At 38.3% G+C, this 19,258-nt stretch overlaps 1 protein-coding gene across 3 annotated transcripts in view; it reads right to left on the reverse strand.

The window, feature by feature from the left end:
- Positions 1 to 19,258, reverse strand: part of LOC150090167 (copine-8-like) — a 127,092-nt gene that overhangs the window by 17,455 nt on the left and 90,379 nt on the right. For all 3 annotated transcript variants that reach the window (XM_090368988.1, XM_090368986.1, XM_090368985.1), the window contains 3 exons: positions 16,527 to 16,755; positions 7,149 to 7,276; positions 1,822 to 1,982 (listed from right to left, as the gene is read on the reverse strand). In XM_090368988.1, the coding sequence (XP_090225114.1) occupies positions 1,822 to 1,982; positions 7,149 to 7,276; positions 16,527 to 16,755 (518 nt within the window). The remainder of the gene's footprint in view (positions 1 to 1,821; positions 1,983 to 7,148; positions 7,277 to 16,526; positions 16,756 to 19,258) is intronic.

The raw sequence follows: 19,258 nt of genomic DNA on the forward strand, positions 1-19,258 counted from the left end.
TTGAATGGTTTGAGCAAACTCAATGCTGACGGGGTTCTTTCTCTTGCCCAGATTATGCACTTGAGGGGACATAAATTCAAAATGAGGAAAAACGGTTTCAGATTAGATGAGTGATTGATTGCCACAACAAACTTCTATCTATTGCGGAAGTTGATAACTTAAGTAGATTCAAGGAAGAACTGGACAAACTTTTGATGCAAATGGATAGGTGAAATAGGAAGGGGTTTTTTTTTTGGCTGATGCTGTATTGAAAAAAAAAAAAAAAATGTTCTGGTTTATACTCTGGCATGACCACCAGGTCAGTGGCATTTACAATAAATCAATCAATACAACTGTTAATCATATTTAGCAGTCACAGGCTTGATCCCTGGTCCACTCAAAGAGAATGTGCTACTGCACCCGTGCTCTTGACCACTCGGCTACATCATAAGCTTGCATATAACACTACTAATACTAATTACCATCTTGCAATGCTAATTACCTATGCTTACTTTGATGACACTGATTTCTTTGCAAGATCAGATATCTCTTTTGGGATTACACTGAATTCTAATCTCTCTCTCTCTCTCTCTCTGTGTCTGTCTGTCTGTCTGTCTGTCTGTCTTGGCATAAGCAGATTAAAAATATTGCTTCCTGTGCATCTAAAAAACTGGGTTTTCTCTTTTGTTCTCAGCGTTAGTTTTGGAAGAAAACTAATGCTGAGAGTAAAACTCTAAGATTCCATTCAAAAGAGGGCAGTTACGTTAATTAATCACTCATCTCTAATAGAGTCTCTCCACTCTGTCTCATAGACATTCTGTTTCTGCTGCATGTCTTTTCTATAGTCACTTCCATGGTCACTGTTCTTCTGAACTGACTTCTATAATTCCTGCTCTCTCTCTTCCAAAGCAGTCTGAACATGTTCTGCAATCAGTCAATGTCCTTTTACTGTCCAACTTCAAACCCACAGAACCAACTTTTCTTCTTTTTCATTTAACTTCTGTTTTCTGGAACAACCTTCCTTCATACGTATTTCCTAAATATTACAATCTACAGAAATTCAAATCTAATGTCAACAAGTATCTTCTTTCACCTTTTCAACTCATGCACTAAGTACTACAGGTTCTAATATCTCTCGTGTTTGGTGGTTTTATAAAAAAAAAAAAAAAATTGTACAACCACATTTGGAATATTGTGTCCCAGTATGGAGACCTCATCCAAAAAAAGTCACTCAGCTTATTGAAAGTGTTCAAAGACGGGCAGTCTCATATGGTGAAATCAGCAAGTGGGTGACCATATGAAGAAAGACTTTCGATTTTTATGTGGGCTACAGTGCTTGGCAACCAAGCACTTTAGAGGGGACCTGAATGAGTTTTATAAGGCTCAATGAGGGATTAATGAAATGAATGAAAGCAGAATTTTCACTGTTATAAAGAATTCCAGAACAAGGGGGCCATAAATTCAAATTACAGGGGAAGAGGTTTAGACTAAAATTGTAGGAAGTTTTCTTTTAGTCAGCAAGTTGTTGACCAGTGATCAAGCTGCTCTGTAGGCAGTTGAGGCTAGGAGTTTGAAGAAATTCAAAGGTTAACTGGATAGTTACCTACATAAGAAGGGAAGTGCATAATTTGTATTTTCTCATCTACCCCTTTTTTTGTTTTTTTGCTGGTACAACTATAACACTGGTCACGGAATTTTAGTGACTTAGAAATATGTCCATTTTGAATAAATCAATATTGGATTTATAAGGATATACCATATATGTTTATGATGAATATTTACGTTAAAATACATACAATAATAAGTTTCAGCACTTATAATTAGTTATTATGAATAATTTACCTGCAAAATCAGCATTTCCAACACCTACAATAATGACCGACATTGGAAGGCTTGATACTTGAACAATAGAACGTTTAGTCTGCAACATATCACTGATAACTCCATCTGTGATGATAAGAAGGACAAAATATTGGGACCCATCTTGATAAGCACTGGCAAATCTGAAAAACATGTTTTATCTTAATAATTAAGGATTAGGTATTTCTTATTCAATTCTTAGTTTTATTACTCTTAATATTTCTATTTCTAATTATTCTTCTCTATATATCTCATTATGTGAAGCATGATCAAAAAGTTTGGGAAATGGCTTTATATCATAAAATTGTAGCAAGTTGCACCTTGTTTTGACAAGTTGCAACTTACTACAATGTGTGACTTACCTAGACTTGGTAATGAGACATCTCTCATTTATCTGCAGTCAGTCTGAATTTGCATGTGTGCATGTCGAAGAGGAAGGTGTTGCATTCTAAAACGAGTGATTTACTGAGCAACAAACATGCATTAAATTTTGTTTCAAATTAGGGAAAGTACAATAGAAACCCATGAAATGTTAAAAATAGTTTTTGAAAAAATGCTATGTGTTGTCCAAACACTTTTCAGTAGTTAAAAACAAAACTCTTTAAACAATGAGCTCTCTATAAAGTTTGCAAAGTTTAAAGAGAACAACTTGTTGCTAGATAGTCCTTGCTATGGCCACCCTTCAACTTCAAAAACAAATGATTCAATCACTCATGTTTGTGATAAGTTAAGTAGTGCTCAATGTTTAACTATCCACATAGATGCTAGTTGAAATACCAATTGTATTTCAACCAATTGGTATTTCTTATGAGACGTGTTAATCAGTGTTAACACAAAGTTTGGGAATGTGATGCATTTCAGCCAAGTTTATGCCTTCCCACTCCCTCTACTCCTCACTGATGATCAGAGAGTGGCAAGTTTTCACATGTCAGGATCTTCACCAGCATGCTGCTGATCTACACTGTTTATTTCATTGATGATGAATTGTGGGTGCATGCTCTGACATGGAAGCAAAGACCCAGTCCTCTCAGTGGATGATTCTGTCTTTCCAAGGCCCAAAAAAAGCAAAATAATCTTAATCCAAAAAGAAGATCATACTTATATTTTTCAATTCACAGAGATTTTTCATTATGAATTTGTCCTACACAGTCAAACAGCACACCGGGAATATAACAGAAGTTCTACAGCAATTATTTGGAAGAAAATGGCCAGAAAAGTGGGCTCCAGGGAATCAATGCTTGCCTCATGATGCCCCTGCACACTCAGCACCTTCCATCAAAAAGTTCCAAGAAATTTTGATGGAACCAATGAATAGGGCTGATGGGGGAAAACTGTGGTGCCCCATCTGTCAGTCATATTCATTGGATTTAGCTCCCTGTTGGGTTTTTTCCTCTCCCAAACTTAAAGTCCACATGAAAGGGCACAGATTTGCAATGACAGAAAATTATTCAGAATATGACACAGGAACTATCAGCAATTCCAAAATAAACTTATCAGGCATGCCTACAGAAGTTTCAGAATCATATATAGTTTGAAACACTAATTTGAAGGAGTCCCATTCACATAGCTGGCTTCTTTGTTTCCCAAATATTAGTTCAATCTCCAAACTTTCTTATTACACCTCACACTTACATTAAACCTGGGAAAAACGCTCTCAATTTCTAAACTAATGAAGCAGTCTTTTTTTACATGCTATAAAAAATAAAGAAAAGAAACATTCCTTCTATTCTACATTTATATTAATTTCATGTGCTGCTCACCTATATTTAAGTACCAAAGTTTGCAAATTTTGAGAACCAACATGGTATCCTTCATAAAACTGTATCTTAGCGTGTGATATCTGGTGTTCAACTGCTTTCTAATGGGATGGCAGTACCAATGACACAGCTGTTTGGGTGGTGACACCCCTCTTAAATAAACATCAAAATGCTCTTTTGGTAAAGTGCCATTTATTTGAAAGTAGTACAATAGGAGGACAACTTCTTGAAAAGGTGAAGTTGGCTGAGTGAGAGAACTAATACAATAGACTCTCATTGTTTTCTTACGAATAGAAATAAAGGGGTGGGAAGTTCCTTCCATTCTAGTGTGTGCAATCAGAATAAAATGAAATATGCAATCACAAAACAGGCTTTAGAATGAAATGCTTCAAAAGATTAATACAAATAGTGCTGATAATATGCCATTTTGTGAAGTCATGTGTTAGTACTGATCCAATCATATACTGGATCACTGCATAATCTAATGATGTCTGTCCTTATCCCCCAGATATGCTCGATAACAATCATACTGGGACTCTACCCAGCCTATGAGAGAAGTTGAAACTCGTTTTCCTGATAAAACTTGCACATTACTTTTCTGTACAACGTATCACCTTACAGTCAGCATGTACCCAGAGGATCTGATGGAACTGAGCTGCCATCAGTCAAAATCACTTTACTTTGGCCACCTGATAAGGTAATGTAACATACCATTACACTGGAAGATGCATTTAACATTTGGTTGTATGTGGGCAGTGTTCTTAGGCCCATATATACTAATCAGAGGCAAACCATTGGAAACACATCAACTGAAATTACCCAGTCATCATTCAGAAGCTTAATAATCTGTTCAGGACATGCATTGCAATGGTTAATATGTACTACAGTCAATATGGATTCTGAAGTACAATTTATCCTCTACCAACTAATGTAGAATGCATTATGCTGCCTCCCCCCCTAATTCCAGAAGAGCCAGCCAGTGTTGATTGAGGATCTTGTGTAGGTTTTGATGGACCATATAGGTATGTGCTCTGTTTAGTTACATGCTGATATCAATGCAGACTGTCCTGACAGATGTTGAGCAGTTAACATCCACACTTTTAAAATTCCTGATAGCCTTTTTCAATGATCCAATTTTCCACCTATTACTTGCCAAAAGAGAAATAAAGCACTTCAACCTACCTTAGAATGTCTGTTTATTTCCAGCTAGAAATTATATACAGATGGGAATCAGACATTTAGTGGTATTCTTAACCACTTTATCAGTGTCACTACTACTTCACTGTTACATAGATCAGAAAAGCCAAAGGTTTGACTTACACAGGAACTTCAATGGGCGACTCCAACTGGGAGCAATGATAAAGTTGTAAGACTATCCCATTAAATGTCTGATTTACATCTATATGTAATTCCCAAGTGGAAATAAACAGATATTCTAACATAGGTTGAAGTGCTGTTTCCTCTTTTGACAAGTTTTACATTACCTACACATCATGCCACTTATAGTTTTCTGGTTTTTTTTTTTTTTTTAACGTATACTATTATATTTTTCCTATAGAATGTGTCATTTAAATGCATTTGGGATAATACTTGTTTACATATGCCAACTGACTTATTTCTTTATTATATGTTTTTGATTAGCTTAAAAGGTTTAAAGGTAGGGATAATATCAACAATAATGCACAACATTGATGTGCAACAACTCACAAGACTAACACAAATAAATCTGCCATACAGATATGAAAAATTTATAGATAATTTTTAAATAAAGCTGATATTGTATGTCAGCATACTTCTCCAAAAGGAGCCCCCCGCTTCCAGTATGTACTACTCACTGAATATCAATGGTATAGAGCAAAGATTTTTTGATTAGTTTAAAAAATTTGATTTAAAGAAGGCAGAGACAATATCAATGATAATGCATGACACTGACATGCAACAATTCACAAGGGTGATGAAAGCACTCAAAGGTAGGGGAGAGATTTGGTTCATTCAGACAAATGGCAAGCTTTATTTTAATTGCTAGAGTTAAACTTAGCTAAAAAAACAACCAGACTCATTTTTGTGGAACACTTGAGCATGAGGAAAGTTATTGGAAAAATTGTTTAAAAACTTTTAAGTCATTCACACAGACTGATCAACCATCTCGTTCATTAGAATCAGCCACCTCCAACGTCTCTTTCCAAAGTTGAGAAAATGCATGGAAAAATATTTTCCAGCGCTGATGACATTAAAGAAAATGTGAGATGACAAAGGATATTTCAAAGGAAGAGTACTGGAAATGTGTTCAACAGTAGCAGCAGCTAAAAGTGTAAAACTTTTCAAGAGGACCACTTTTAAAGGAAACACAGTTCATTGATGTACTTCTACCAATGACAGCATGTTTATTATAAAACAAGTTTCATTTACTTAAAATCACACCTTGTGCATTCCCTCAATGGGTGACTGAACAGTTTAATGGAAATGCTTGCTGTAAACTAAACTTAGAAGTAATACAACATACACTATGCTGCTGCTGTATACAAATAAAATAATGCACTTTACATTGCAAGAATTAAATTAAAAATTCTTGTAATCAAAAGACCATAACTAGAGTTTCACCTGACATCAAAGTTTAAGTAAGCGGCATCACTGGCACTCTCAATCGAACATGTGAATAAAGTTATTAGAAAAAGAACACAGCTATGTTGCCTACCCAAATAATAAGATAAAAATGGGAAATACCTCTGATTCAAGTCACCTACTGAGAAGCAAAGTCAATCCAGAAAATATTGTCAAGTGGCAAAAATTTCATAAAATTAACTTTAAAAATTAATATTTAATAAGATAAAAATAAATCTGCCTTATTGTGAATTTACAATTTTATCAGAACTACAATAAAAAAGGAAAGAAATATCATTAAATAAAATCTAAAAAAGAACTGTAGCTGCTGTCAACAAAGAGGCCTTGGACCTTTCTGTTGAGTTAAATGTGAGAGAGGTTAGGGAACTATGGTCATGTAGCAAGTTTTTACCTAAACGTGTAGCATAAATACAAAACAATAAAATGAATTTGAAATGCATAAAAAAAAAGAGTTTTCAGTGAAAGACCAAGTGCAAAAATACTGCAGAACTTATCTAGGTTAAATAAAATTAAATACTTAAATTAAACAATAGACTACTATCAAGCTTTCTAAAATTCAAAATTCATCACTTTTAGCTATTTAAATATATAAGAGCACAAAAACTGGAGAGAGAGAGAGAGAGAGAGAGAGAGATATTAAAACAGAAGTGAGAACCTTAAATTGCTGGAAGTGCTGCGCAACAGTCATTTTATTAAACTAAACTTCAATCAAACTGTACTATGCTTTAATTTATGGTATTAATAAAAAAACTTCCTTTTAACAAAACTGATTTTATTACTAGATAACATAACACACATCAAATATGTATATTACTAGAAACTTTTACAAAATCTGCATAAAGTGATATGTTTAAAAGACACCAAATACTAATTATTACCATAAAAATTTTATTTTTATCTTATTTTATTTTATGAGCCATTTATTCATACCTTGCCACATGATTAATAACAGGAGAAAAGTTTGTTGGACCATATAACTGAACAGAATAGAGAGTTCTTTGGTATGCCTGCAAGATGCCTTCCACCCCTTGGCAATATGGATTATTTGGATCTCCATTCTGAAAACAGTTAGGAAATTAGATACAAAAAGGCAAGAGTACAGTATACATAGTAATTTTAAAATGGCAGCAACACATTTCTTTCAGCAACTGTAAAGCTGTAGATTTTATATCCCATTTTTATATCAATGTTTAGTGCTTATGTCTCATAGTTTCATAAGCACAAAAGACTGTCATACTGCAGAAGAGAGAGCAGACACCTAACATTATTTTTAACAAACAATGTCATTATGTATGCTGGTTATTTCAAGTTGTCTGTCAAATTTGTAGATGAACAGAATCCAAGATAATTAACTGGAAAATTAGCCCTTCCTTTTGTGAATTTATAAGCACAGTGATTTTTTTTTTTTTTTTTTTTTTGTGAAATTTGAAAAGTCTTACAAACAAGAGCTTTGTATATAAATGCTTTTAAACACTAATTTGGTCTTATTTTGACTTGGTTGTCCAATACTAGAGTGAAGTCATTTCAAAAATAAAATTGAAATAAAAAAAATAAAAAATTTACAATTTTCTTTTTAAAAGAATTGAAAAAGAATTTGAAAAAAAAAAAAAAAAAAAAAAACCCAAAGAAGTAAAGACTCGTTACTTCTTTTTTTGAAGTAATACTACCTTCTTCTAATTATGTATCACTTTATTCAATTTCATCAACCTAACGAGCTTATAAAAGCTAGTAGTAGTACAGAAATTTTTCTGATTATTTTAGGTTATAAAAGCCAAATTCCAAAGAATTTTGTTTTATAACCTAAAATAATCAGAAAATGATGATTAACATGCAATCTCTTTTCTAATATTAAAATAAATTTTTTGTGTAGCAATCTTATAAACTGTATCTAGTATTAGTGTCTATTAGTAGTGATAAATAATACAAGGAAGAAAGCTCGAACAGCATCAACAACAACAAAAGCACTTATCATCTGTCCATTCTTTAGAAATTTTTCTAGTTCTTCCATCTAGTATTTTTCTGCAACATTAGATGGAGGTATTTTTTCCCCGTTAATTAACTACCCTCTGACTGAAAGCAAATTTCCACACATCTATAGTGGAACCAAAAGTTCCTCAATTTAAATTTATGTTGCTTGGGCAAGAATAAGGAGGCCATAAACATTTTTAACTTACTCAATCAGATCACCTTAGAGGTGCTTGGTTTCCTGACATTGTAATTTACAGAACTGAAGTCTTTCTTAGTAAGAGTACCCTTTAGTTCTTTTCAATAATCTTGTTATTCTTCTCTACACCTGCTCCAACAGATCCACATCCTTCCTAAAATAAGACTTCTAGACAAGTATGCAGTGCTCAAGATATGGCCTAATCATTGCCTCCTTATATCTGCCTTCTTATATCAGAATAATCGCCTCCTTATATCTGCTGGCATAATTCCCGTATATCATTGACAAAACCCCATGAGCTGTCCTAGCAGCCCATCTGTGCTGTTCAGAGGACCTCATGTATGACTGCATACTGCCATTAACCACCCTGAAAACCTTCGTATCATTTGCAAACTTAGACTTCAAGCCTAATGTGCCTTCCTCAATATCATTAATAAATATTGAAACAACAATATATCAGCACTAAACCCTGACAGACTTCACTAATAACATTAGTCCAAGAAGTGCAGTGCCAAATGATAACTTTGTCTTCTCCCACTCAACCATTTCTTTATCCATAGCAGTAACTTGTTCCTAATGCCATACTGCTCCAATTTTTATAGCAATCTTTTATGTGGAATAGTACTAAAAAGCTTTTCTGAAATCTAAGTATATGATGTCAAATTATTTTTTGCATCCAGTACCCAATAAGATTGGTTCAGATGATATCACTGCTTATCAAATCCATGCTATTACTGCCTTATTATTGATTTCATGTCTAAAAGGTCCTGCACTGTCTTTGACCACTGACTTCATTATTTTCTCTAGAATAGATGTCAAGATTACACGTCTGTAATTATTCACTTTTCCCTTTGATCCCCCCCCCCCTTTGTAAATTAGGGAGATTTTTTTTTTTTTGTTTTGTTTTGGTTTTATTGGCGCATTAGCTACTAAGGCTATAATGCGCCAAGACCATGTCACTAATAAAAATTTAAACTTTCAGTGACCTAACTAGTTAGGTCACCATGTCAAAATAAACAATAACAAAAGTATAAAAGATAAATCAATAGAAAAAAAACAATAAAATGGAAATTTTATATAGACACATGGTCATTGTCAGATAATATCTGACTGAGTGTATAAGGCTCAGCCAGATGACTAAAAACGGTAAAGTATAAATCACGTTCGTGTCTAAAACGTGGACATATGGTTAAAATGTGATGAATAGATAAAAAGGTGTCGCATTGCTCGCACATAGGACAGTCATCTGCCCTCAGCAGAAAAGAATGTGTAAGATGACTGTGTCCTATGCGGAGACGAGCTAGAACAACTTCCTCCTTACGAATCCTGCGCAGACTAGACTGCCACGGTTCAATTACAGGCTTTATACGATATAATTTATTCGCAGTCTGTCTATTCCACGAGTCCTGCCATTGGGAGTGTATGTTTTAATGTATTATTTGCCTGTAGTCTGTATAGGGGACTAACAGGCAACGGTTATTATTGGGAATTGCTGATTTGGCTGCGGCGTCAGCCAAATCATTTCCCCTAATCCCAATGTGGCTGGGAATCCAGCAGAAGCGGATATCATATTCACGTTCATGGAGAACGTGAATCTTCTGCTGAATGCTAGACAGAACTGGATGAGGATTATACCTCACAGATATTAAAGCCTGTAACACACTGAGAGCGTCGGAATATAAAATGAACCGTTGGTGTTGGCATTCACTAATGTGATCCAAGGCTAACTCTATGGCATGCAGCTCTGCAGTAAAGATACTGCATTCAGAGGGAATCTGCTCCGATGTAGTGCTGTCTGTAAAGACAGCAGCAGATCCCACGTATGATTCCGACTTCGAACCGTCTGTGTAGACTGGCGCGAAGTCGGAATGTTCAGCTCGGTGTGCTGAATAAAGCTGCAGGTAGACCGATGATGGAGTGTCCGACTTTCCCCAATTTCTAAGGGACAAGTCACATGCCGGGAAATGAGCATGCCAGGGTGGAAAGGGTTGCTTTGGTGTTTGGGCAACCTTGTCTACCTTCATATTAAGTTCTTTGAGTAGCACTTGGAGACGAATACCAAAAGGACGATTGGCAGTCTTAAGGGTGTTGTATAAATTTTCCCATTGTGGCTCAAAAACGAATGGCCACGTAGGATGGTCTGGCAGGGATTTCAGTTTTAAGGCGTACTGTAAAGACAACTGCTTACGACGAAGCGATAACGGTGGTTCGTTTGCTTCGACGTATAAGCTCTGGACAGGGGATGTTCGAAATGCTCCAGTAGCGATACGTAGAGCCTGATGATGGATAGGGTCCAGCCATCGAAGGGCACTGTCTCTGGCTGAACTATATATTTGGGACCCATAATCTAATTTGGATCGCACAAGTGCACGATAAAGCCGTAGCAGGGCGCACCGGTCTGCACCCCAGGATAAAGAGGAGAGCGAGCGGAGCATATTAAGGGCTCTTGTGCAATTTGTGCGGAGTTGACGAATATGATCCAAAAACGTGAGTTTTTTATCGAATATGAGTCCCAAGAATTTTGTGTTCGCTGCTACTGGGATAGCATTTTGTCCGAGCCTTAATTCAGGTTCAGGATGAAGATTACGCTTGCGACAAAAGTGTACGCAAACGGTCTTCTCCGGCGAGAACCTGAAGCCATTAGCGAGTGCCCAGGAATTCAGACTATCAATGGCTTTCTGCAGTTGTCTTTCAATAACCCTCATGTTGCACGACTGGCAAAAAATGCTAAAGTCATCAACATAGAGGGCACTGTTTACAGTTGGAGGAAGTTGTCCTGTGATGGAATTTATTTTGATGGCAAAAAGCGTGACACTTAATACTGATCCTTGTGGTACTCCCTCCTCTTGGCTAAAGGAGCGAGAGAGTGAGGATCCCATACGAACTTGGAAAGATCGATTGGCTAAAAAATTTTGAATAAAAAAGGGCAGATGCCCTCTTAGGCCTTAGGCTATGTAAATCTTTTAAAATGCCAAATCTCCAAGTTGTGTCATACGCTTTCTCCATGTCAAAGAACACCGACACCAAGTGTTCGCGTTTTAGGAAAGCATCCCGGATGGATGCTTCCAGTCTAATAAGATGGTCCAGAGTGGACCGGTTCCTTCGGAAGCCGCACTGGATGTTGGAGAGAAGGTCATTTGTTTCGAGATACCAAATTAAACGAGAATTAACCATTCTCTCCAGGATTTTGCACAGACAGCTAGTTTGTTATTTGCTTTTTTAGGAGCATTAGCAACTAAGGCCATATTGCTCCGGGATATGCGGTGGTCATTCCCTGACCTTTCCGCATCCTCCGTATTTGGTGGTGACGGGCTCGAACCCCGGTCTAATCAAGAAGCGTGTGCTACGCACTACTGCTCCTTCCCACCTGGCTACGGAGGCGCCCACAGACAGCTAGTCAGAGCAATAGGATGATAATTGGTGGTGACTTTTGGATCCTTTCCTGGCTTAGGAAAGGCAAGAACGATTGCCTTTCGCCAGGAGTCCGGAAACTGCCCTTCAGTAAAGATTCTGTTATACAGAAGGAGCAGACAATCCATAGATTTTGGTGAAAGATGTTTAATCATTTCATAATGGATGCCATCTGGTCCAACGGCACTTGCTTTGGAAAGAGCAAGGGCTCTTTTCAATTCCAGAATAGTGAAATCCCCGTTGTAGGGATAAATGCCCTTAGTTTTAAAGTTAAGTGCCTGTTTTTCGATTTTATATTTCAGGACCAGGAACTCTGGGGAATACGAAGATGTTGCAGAGATGTTAGAGAATGTTTCCCCAAGAGCATTGGCTATTGCAGTTGGATCTGCAATAGCGCATCCATTATAATCTAGGATTGCAGAAGGTTGGGAGGTATATTTTCCCTTCATTTTCCGGATTTTATCCCAGACTACCTTAGAGTTGGTAGACTGGTTAATAGATGATGTAAAACGGATCCATGATTCCTTTTGACTCTGACGACGGATGTAGCGTGCACGTTTGAAGGCTATAAGGTTGTTCGTGGCAGGATATCGGCGAAATATCCCCCACGCTTTGTTTTGAGCCTTTTTTGCTGCTGTGCATTGTGAATTCCACCAAGATTTGGGAAATGGTGGAAACCGGGCTGATGTTTTTGGGACAGCGTTAGCAGCTGCTTGGACGATGATTTCTGTGATGTACTTTACTGCGTCATTGATCGGCTCTTGACTGACTGTGCTAAGATCGAAATTTGCCTGTTGTTGGAAGGCAGTCCAGTCAGCCTGATCAATCTTCCACCGTGGTAACCTAAAAGGAAGACATGGTCTCCCACTGTGTAACAAGGTTATCACAGGGAAGTGATCGCTTCCGTATGGATTCTCCTCCACTTCCCAAGTAAGTGAAGGGAGTAGAGAAGGGGAGCAGATAGAGAGATCAATGGCAGAAAAGGTACGGGTAGGCATGTGGAAGAAGGTGTTTGTTCCAGTATTTAGAAGGGAAAGGTCATTGTCATTCAGCATACGCTCAATGACTCGTCCCCTTCCGTTGATGTTAGCACTACCCCACAGGGTGTTATGTCCGTTAAAATCCCCGAGAAGTAAGAAAGGGGGAGGTAGCTGCGTAAGGAGATCATCAAGGTCTGCCTGGGGGATGTCAGTCCCAGGTGGCAAATAAATAGAGCACACAGTTAATAGAAATCCCACGGAAAGGCGAATTGCAACAGCCTCTATGCTGGTTGTAATTAGCAAAGGCTGCACTGGGGTCTGGTTACCCACAAGGATAGCCACTCCCCCATGTACAGGGCCATCCGCAATTCTATCCTTTCGAAAAACTGTGATGTTGTGCATGGTGGGATCATCATTTGCCTTTAGATATGTCTCCTGCAAGCAAAAGCAAACTGGCTCGTGCTTTTGCAGGAGGGCCTTGATGTCATCCATATTTTGCCGGAATCCACGACAATTCCATTGTAGGAATTTAGCCATTATTTTGGCTTGGTGGGTCCATCAGGCGGCTTCCGAGGTGCTGAGGGCTTACTTTTATCAGTCTTGGATTTATCTTTTTTGGGGAAGAATGGACGCTGTCCCGTGTCCATTTCCTCCTCCACAAAGAGTTCCGAGACTGATTCTTCGGGTACCTCCTTTTGCTCGACATCCATCTTTTCTTGGGAACTACGGGGGACTTCCCCTTTCTTATTCTTTTCTTTCGTAATTACCTTTGTTAATTGTGGAGCATTAGGAGGTACCGATATAGGAGTGGCAGCTGATTGGTCCTTCTGTGTAGGTTTTTGCGAACTTAAGAGATACCGCGTGATGGGAGTGAAAGACTCCTTTGGAGGAATGGTCATGTCCGTCTGAGTTCCGACGGAACATCTCCCTGCTACCTTCTGGGCGTAGGTAGGTCTGTTGATATTAAGGGGTTTGACCGATTTCCTTGCCTCCTGGTATGATATATTTAGCTCTGCCTTCAGCCGTTGAATTTCTTTTTCTTCTTTCCACCTCTGGCATGCTCGTGAGTAGGCCGGATGTTCGCCCTCACAGTTAATACAGGTGGGTTTTGTGGCTGAACATGCTGTTGTTTCGTGGTCCTTTGCACCGCATCGTGCGCATGCAAGGACTCCACGGCAGGCCATTTGAGAGTGTCCATACTTCTGGCATTTAAAACACCGTAAAGGGTTCGGAACGTATGGACGCACTGAACAATTAATGTATCCAGCTTTGATCTCGTCAGGAGGTTTAGGAGAGTTAAAAGTCAGGATAACGCTCCTGGTTTTAACTATTTTTCCATCCCTTCGCGCAGTGATTCTCTTGACGGCAATGACTCCCTGTGGTTTTAATTCGGAGCAGATTTCCTCCTCGGTGACGTCGAGAAGGTCCCACTCCGAAATGACACCTCTCGATGAATTGAGTGTTCTGTGTGGTGTCACCGTTATAGGGATTCCTCCGATTGATGTTACTCGGAGTAGATGTTCGGATTGCCTGTCATTTTTAGTTTCAATTAAGAGGTCTCCAGAGCGGAGCCTCTTAACTGATTTGGGTGAACCTACTAACCCATCTAACCCTTTCTGTATAAAGAAAGGTGACATTTTTCCAATCGGTTTTTCATTGGTGGAGTGCATGATTAAAAACCGCGGGATAGGACCTGATGGTAATTCAGTCCGCTGCCTCTTTGAAGCAATATTGCTGTCAGTGTCGGTATTTTCAGATAGGGACCGGGTTGGGGCCCCCTGAAGAAGTAAGTTTCTCAGGATTCATGAAGTTTTTTATATGGTTCAGTGCCCGGGCTCCCCACCCACCACGGAGCCCAAAGGGACGCCCACTACCCGGCATGCAATAAATGCGCTCGGGAGTGGGACGCCAGGGCTACCCAGACACTATACCCGCACCGCCGCCAGCCTGAATCCTGTCCTCGGACCATGAGGGTAGGGGGCGTGGCATTGACACGGTTGACCCTCGCAGGCGAGCCTACTAGCCGATTGATCCTAGCCGGGCCTTCCAGGACCACCCGTCTTGTCGAAGCAGGGGCCAAAGTGGTGTATTGAAGCTGGGCCCCTCAACCACCAGGATCCCCCTTTCCGAATTTCCACGGGTCGCAGCGCACGGCAAACACGCCGGATTCCATTGATGTAAGCCCGGAACCTAGGCTGTGGGCGTTGGATCCCAGTGATGCTAGTCTGGAAGTCCAGCAGCGTCACTGGGAGGTCCCCTCACCACGTACAGGTGCCCACGTCGAGGGGTGTAAATTAGGGAGATGTCACGTCTTCAATCCACGGGTACCTCCCCTGAAATCAAGGTTCCTATCATAATTATAGCTCAAAGTTTGCTTACCACTTTTTCTGTCTCTTAATACAATTGGAAAGATACCATCCACCCCAAATGCCTCATTTGCTTTTAGCAACAACAATTTCTCTTCCACTTTCCTCTCAGTTATCCAAATATGATCCAGCTCCATGTTACAACTTAATATACTTCTGAAATCCCCATCCTAAAAAATAAAAATTTTTCAAGTGTGAATGTGGATGCAAAGTATCTATTCATTTTGTCAGCAACCTGTACAGGATCATCACCAGTTATACCACTCATATCTACTGGACCAATGTAATTCATCCCTTTCCTTCTAGTGTTAACATAAGTAAAGAAGTGTTTGCTAGTTTTCCTTTGCATGCTTTGCCAGAGACTTCACATAATCTGCCTCCATGACTTGATTGCAAACTAGCTTATACTTACTTGTTATTTTGTTATTTGGTTTTTAGGAGCATTAGCAACTAAGGCCATATTGCTCTGCGATGGTCATTCCCTGACCTTTCCGCATCCTCCGTATTTGGTGGTGATGGGCTCGAACCCCAGTCTAATCAAGAAGCATGTGCTATGCACTGCTGCCTCTTCCCACCTGGCTACGGAGGCGCCCACTTATACTTACTGTAAGCTGCTGTGTCTCCTGATGTTTTATAATCATTCACTGCATTTTTCTGCACTAGCGTCATCAGTTCATCTGACATCCATTTATGTCTGAACTTTAAACAGTATTTTTACAAAATTGGTACAAAAAGCTTAGCAGCTTCTATGACTACTTCCCCGAATCCTTCCCATTCAGAATTTGCAGTTGTCATCAGCTGATCCCACTGAAAAGAATTTAAAAACTTTTAAGACTATTGTACTCATGCAGATCTTCCCATTTCACATTTGTGTAATGTCAACATGAGGCTGAGAATGGCCACAAGATAATGATGATGACTGTAATTTGAGGGGCTTTTAATGAGGAAAAGATCAAAAGTGTTAGGTGTGTAGTTAGGATTGCCTGCTATTCTTGAAGTAAATGAACATGTGTATGGTCATTAGCAATTGCAAAAGCCATAGCATCTTGACCAGCTGGAACATTAAAATCACCTCACCATTAAGAAAGTTAGTTTGGATAAAGTAGTTTCAAAGAAAGTATGTCAAAAAGTCCAGGATGATTTGTAGAGTTAGAAGAATGATACAGGCAACAGAAGAATTTGACTGAATGGAATAAACAGATTTTAAGGAATATCACAGTAGACATTGACAAGCATCACCTTTGAAGCAACTGCTAATTTCATTATTTTTTTATCTTATTAATTTCTTTTTTCTGGCTGAGTAGAATAAGTTTGTTTCTTGTATTCTTTAGCCACTGCAATACTAATACACTTTTAAACCAATATATACATATATATAAATTCTTACTAGGAAGAATTCATGAGATACTCTTCCATCTGGAGGAAGTCTTGCACCAAATCCTAAAGCAGGAAATAATTTGTCACTATCATAATCCTGAATGATTTCTCCTACAGCTCTTATTGCCAAAGAATACGCATTTGGCTGTTGTGGATTCATGTAATGCAGGGACGATGGTTCACGTGGATCACCGTTGGATGCAGTAAAATCCACAGCAACTGTAAAATGCATTTGTGTTCTGAAATGAAAAGAACAAGCAATAACTTCAGGAAAATTTATAATAACGTAAGCTACATATTATTTGAGAAAGAGATTTAGATATATGAATTATTACATGGTTAATATAATGCTCTTCTTCAATGAAATGCATCAATCCTAAATATAAATATGTTAAATTGCAAAATCTATATTTTTAGCACAACATGTTGGTAGAATATTTTGGAAGTATCTGGCACCAGTGACTACATTGATCACAGTGTACTACACTGGTATGCAAGACTTAAGGACCAATTTCTAAAGGTTACAACCACAAAATCTTTACTTAAGGTACTCTTTACTGATGAGAGTAGATCCAGTCTCAGCAGCAATTCTGGACATGAGCTAATCTGGCGAGAGGTTGGCACATGGTATCGCCCCGCAAACATCACTGAAAGGGATCGATATGGCGGTCGAGGTGTTCTCGTCTTGGGAGGCGTTACCTTGGATGGATATACACAACTCCAGATACTAGAAGGCAGTACTGTAACCAGTGCACGCTACTGTACTGAGGTAATCTTTCCCCATGTGCATCTGTTCCGAGGTGCCATTGGAGCAGCTGTTGCAGCTGTTGATATGCTTTTGGAAACAGCCACTGCAGCTGTTGATATGCTTTTGGAAAGCGAGGACATTGTTCATATGGATTGGCCTGCCCGTCCCCCCCCCCCCGATCTAAATCCCATCAAACACATATGGGATGCTCTGGGGAGATGCCTAGCGGCACGTCCACACCCACCATAAAATGTTCACCAGCTGAAGATGGCACTGACAGAGGAATGGATGATGTTACCGCAAGAACTTGTCAATAACATTGTTCTAAGTATGGACAAGCGGTGCAAAGCCTGCATCGACATTAGGGGTGGCCATATCTCCTACTGAGGACCACCTCTTCTTTCTGTTCCATCTTTGGCAGTGATGCATCTGTATCATGGCAGCCAGTGCTATGTTGCCATTTTTGAATAAAGTCCCTCTGTACCATTTTGTTTCCATTGTTGTGTCGGTGTTGTTTCCTTCATCATTTCTGTACCTCATGAAGTTCCTTTGGTATGCTTTTCCCATATCCAGGCCACTCCTACGAGAAGCTACAGGTGAAAACCTGACTGGTCCTTAAGTTTTGCACACCAGTATAGTTCACATGATATCTGTATAAATGTGCATTCATGCACTGATTTGTATTTATCAAAAATTTATCAATGCCAAACCTTCACATTTCAGTTTCTGATTTTGGAATAACATTATGGAATTTACTGGCCATAGGTTGTTTAAATGTATTGGTCACAGTAAACAAATAATGCAAATGTTTGTGAGGATTGTTATACACTGATATGTATAACAAGTAGAGCTATCTCACTAATCTCACTAACAGATTTGCTTCAAATGTTTGTCAAAACAGCCACTTCACTCCACTGTTTTACTACTGATAAGAACAAATAATATTGTCCATATACAACTTTATATCTCACTAGAACAAATCAATATTTGATATATGCCAGAATGAACTTTTATATTATTATAAAATTAAGCCAGACTTATTTATTTTTAATAGATCATATTATAGAATGATTTTTGAATGCAGAGTCCCCTTCTACAAACAAAAATGTATCTTTATGTAAGTGCACATTGGATGGAGACTTGTTTTATTATATTATTTTGTAATGATTTGTTGTCTTTGTTTTTGACAAACAAATATGTAGTAAATTGGAAGTTCCTCTGCTCTGGCATTCCAGGACATTTGCCAATTTTTTAAATTATTTTTTATGTATTTATGTAAACAAGAATGGCAACAAAGGAATTATCAATCAATTAATATTTTATACAAGGCTGGCACATGTTGACACATTTAAATATTTCCTAAAAAATTTATTTATTCACCATTATTACAAACATTATGAATTTTCATAACAATTAAAAAAAAATATATATATATATATATATATATATATATTGCATTATTTGTCAGTCCTTTCTTAAATTTATTCAAAATATCCGCTTTCAAGGCACCAGATGGAAGCTTGCATCAATAATCTCCCTAGATGAAAGAAAATTTTCACAGATCTATCCTGCAACCGTTTTTTTTCCTAACTTAAATGTATGTCCCCATATCTAAACAAGGGCTAAAACATCATCTCAGCATTTAGTTCAAACAATCCATTTAAAGCTTTTTAAAATTAATGTTTTTAAATAAGCACTTCACTCAGCTCTCCTTGAAGGTGCCTAGTTTCTAGACACTGCAATTTGCAGAACCGTCTTTCTTGGTAAGAATACCCTTTTGTATCATTGACTAATCTTGTTGCTCTTCTCTGCACCTATTCCAACAGATCCACTCCTTCCTAAATGAAGCTTCCAGACCTGTATACAGTACTCAAGATGTGGTTTAACCAGCTTTATACAGTGGGAAAATCACCAGCTTTTTCATTGCTAGAAAAATTCCTGTATATCTTTGGCAGAACCCCATGAGCTGTCCTGGCAACCTGTCTGCACTGCTC

Source organism: Mastigoproctus giganteus, chromosome 2 (genome assembly GCF_048544385.1).
Source record: "Mastigoproctus giganteus isolate SK-2022 chromosome 2, ASM4854438v1, whole genome shotgun sequence".
Taxonomy (NCBI): domain Eukaryota; kingdom Metazoa; phylum Arthropoda; class Arachnida; order Uropygi; family Thelyphonidae; genus Mastigoproctus; species Mastigoproctus giganteus.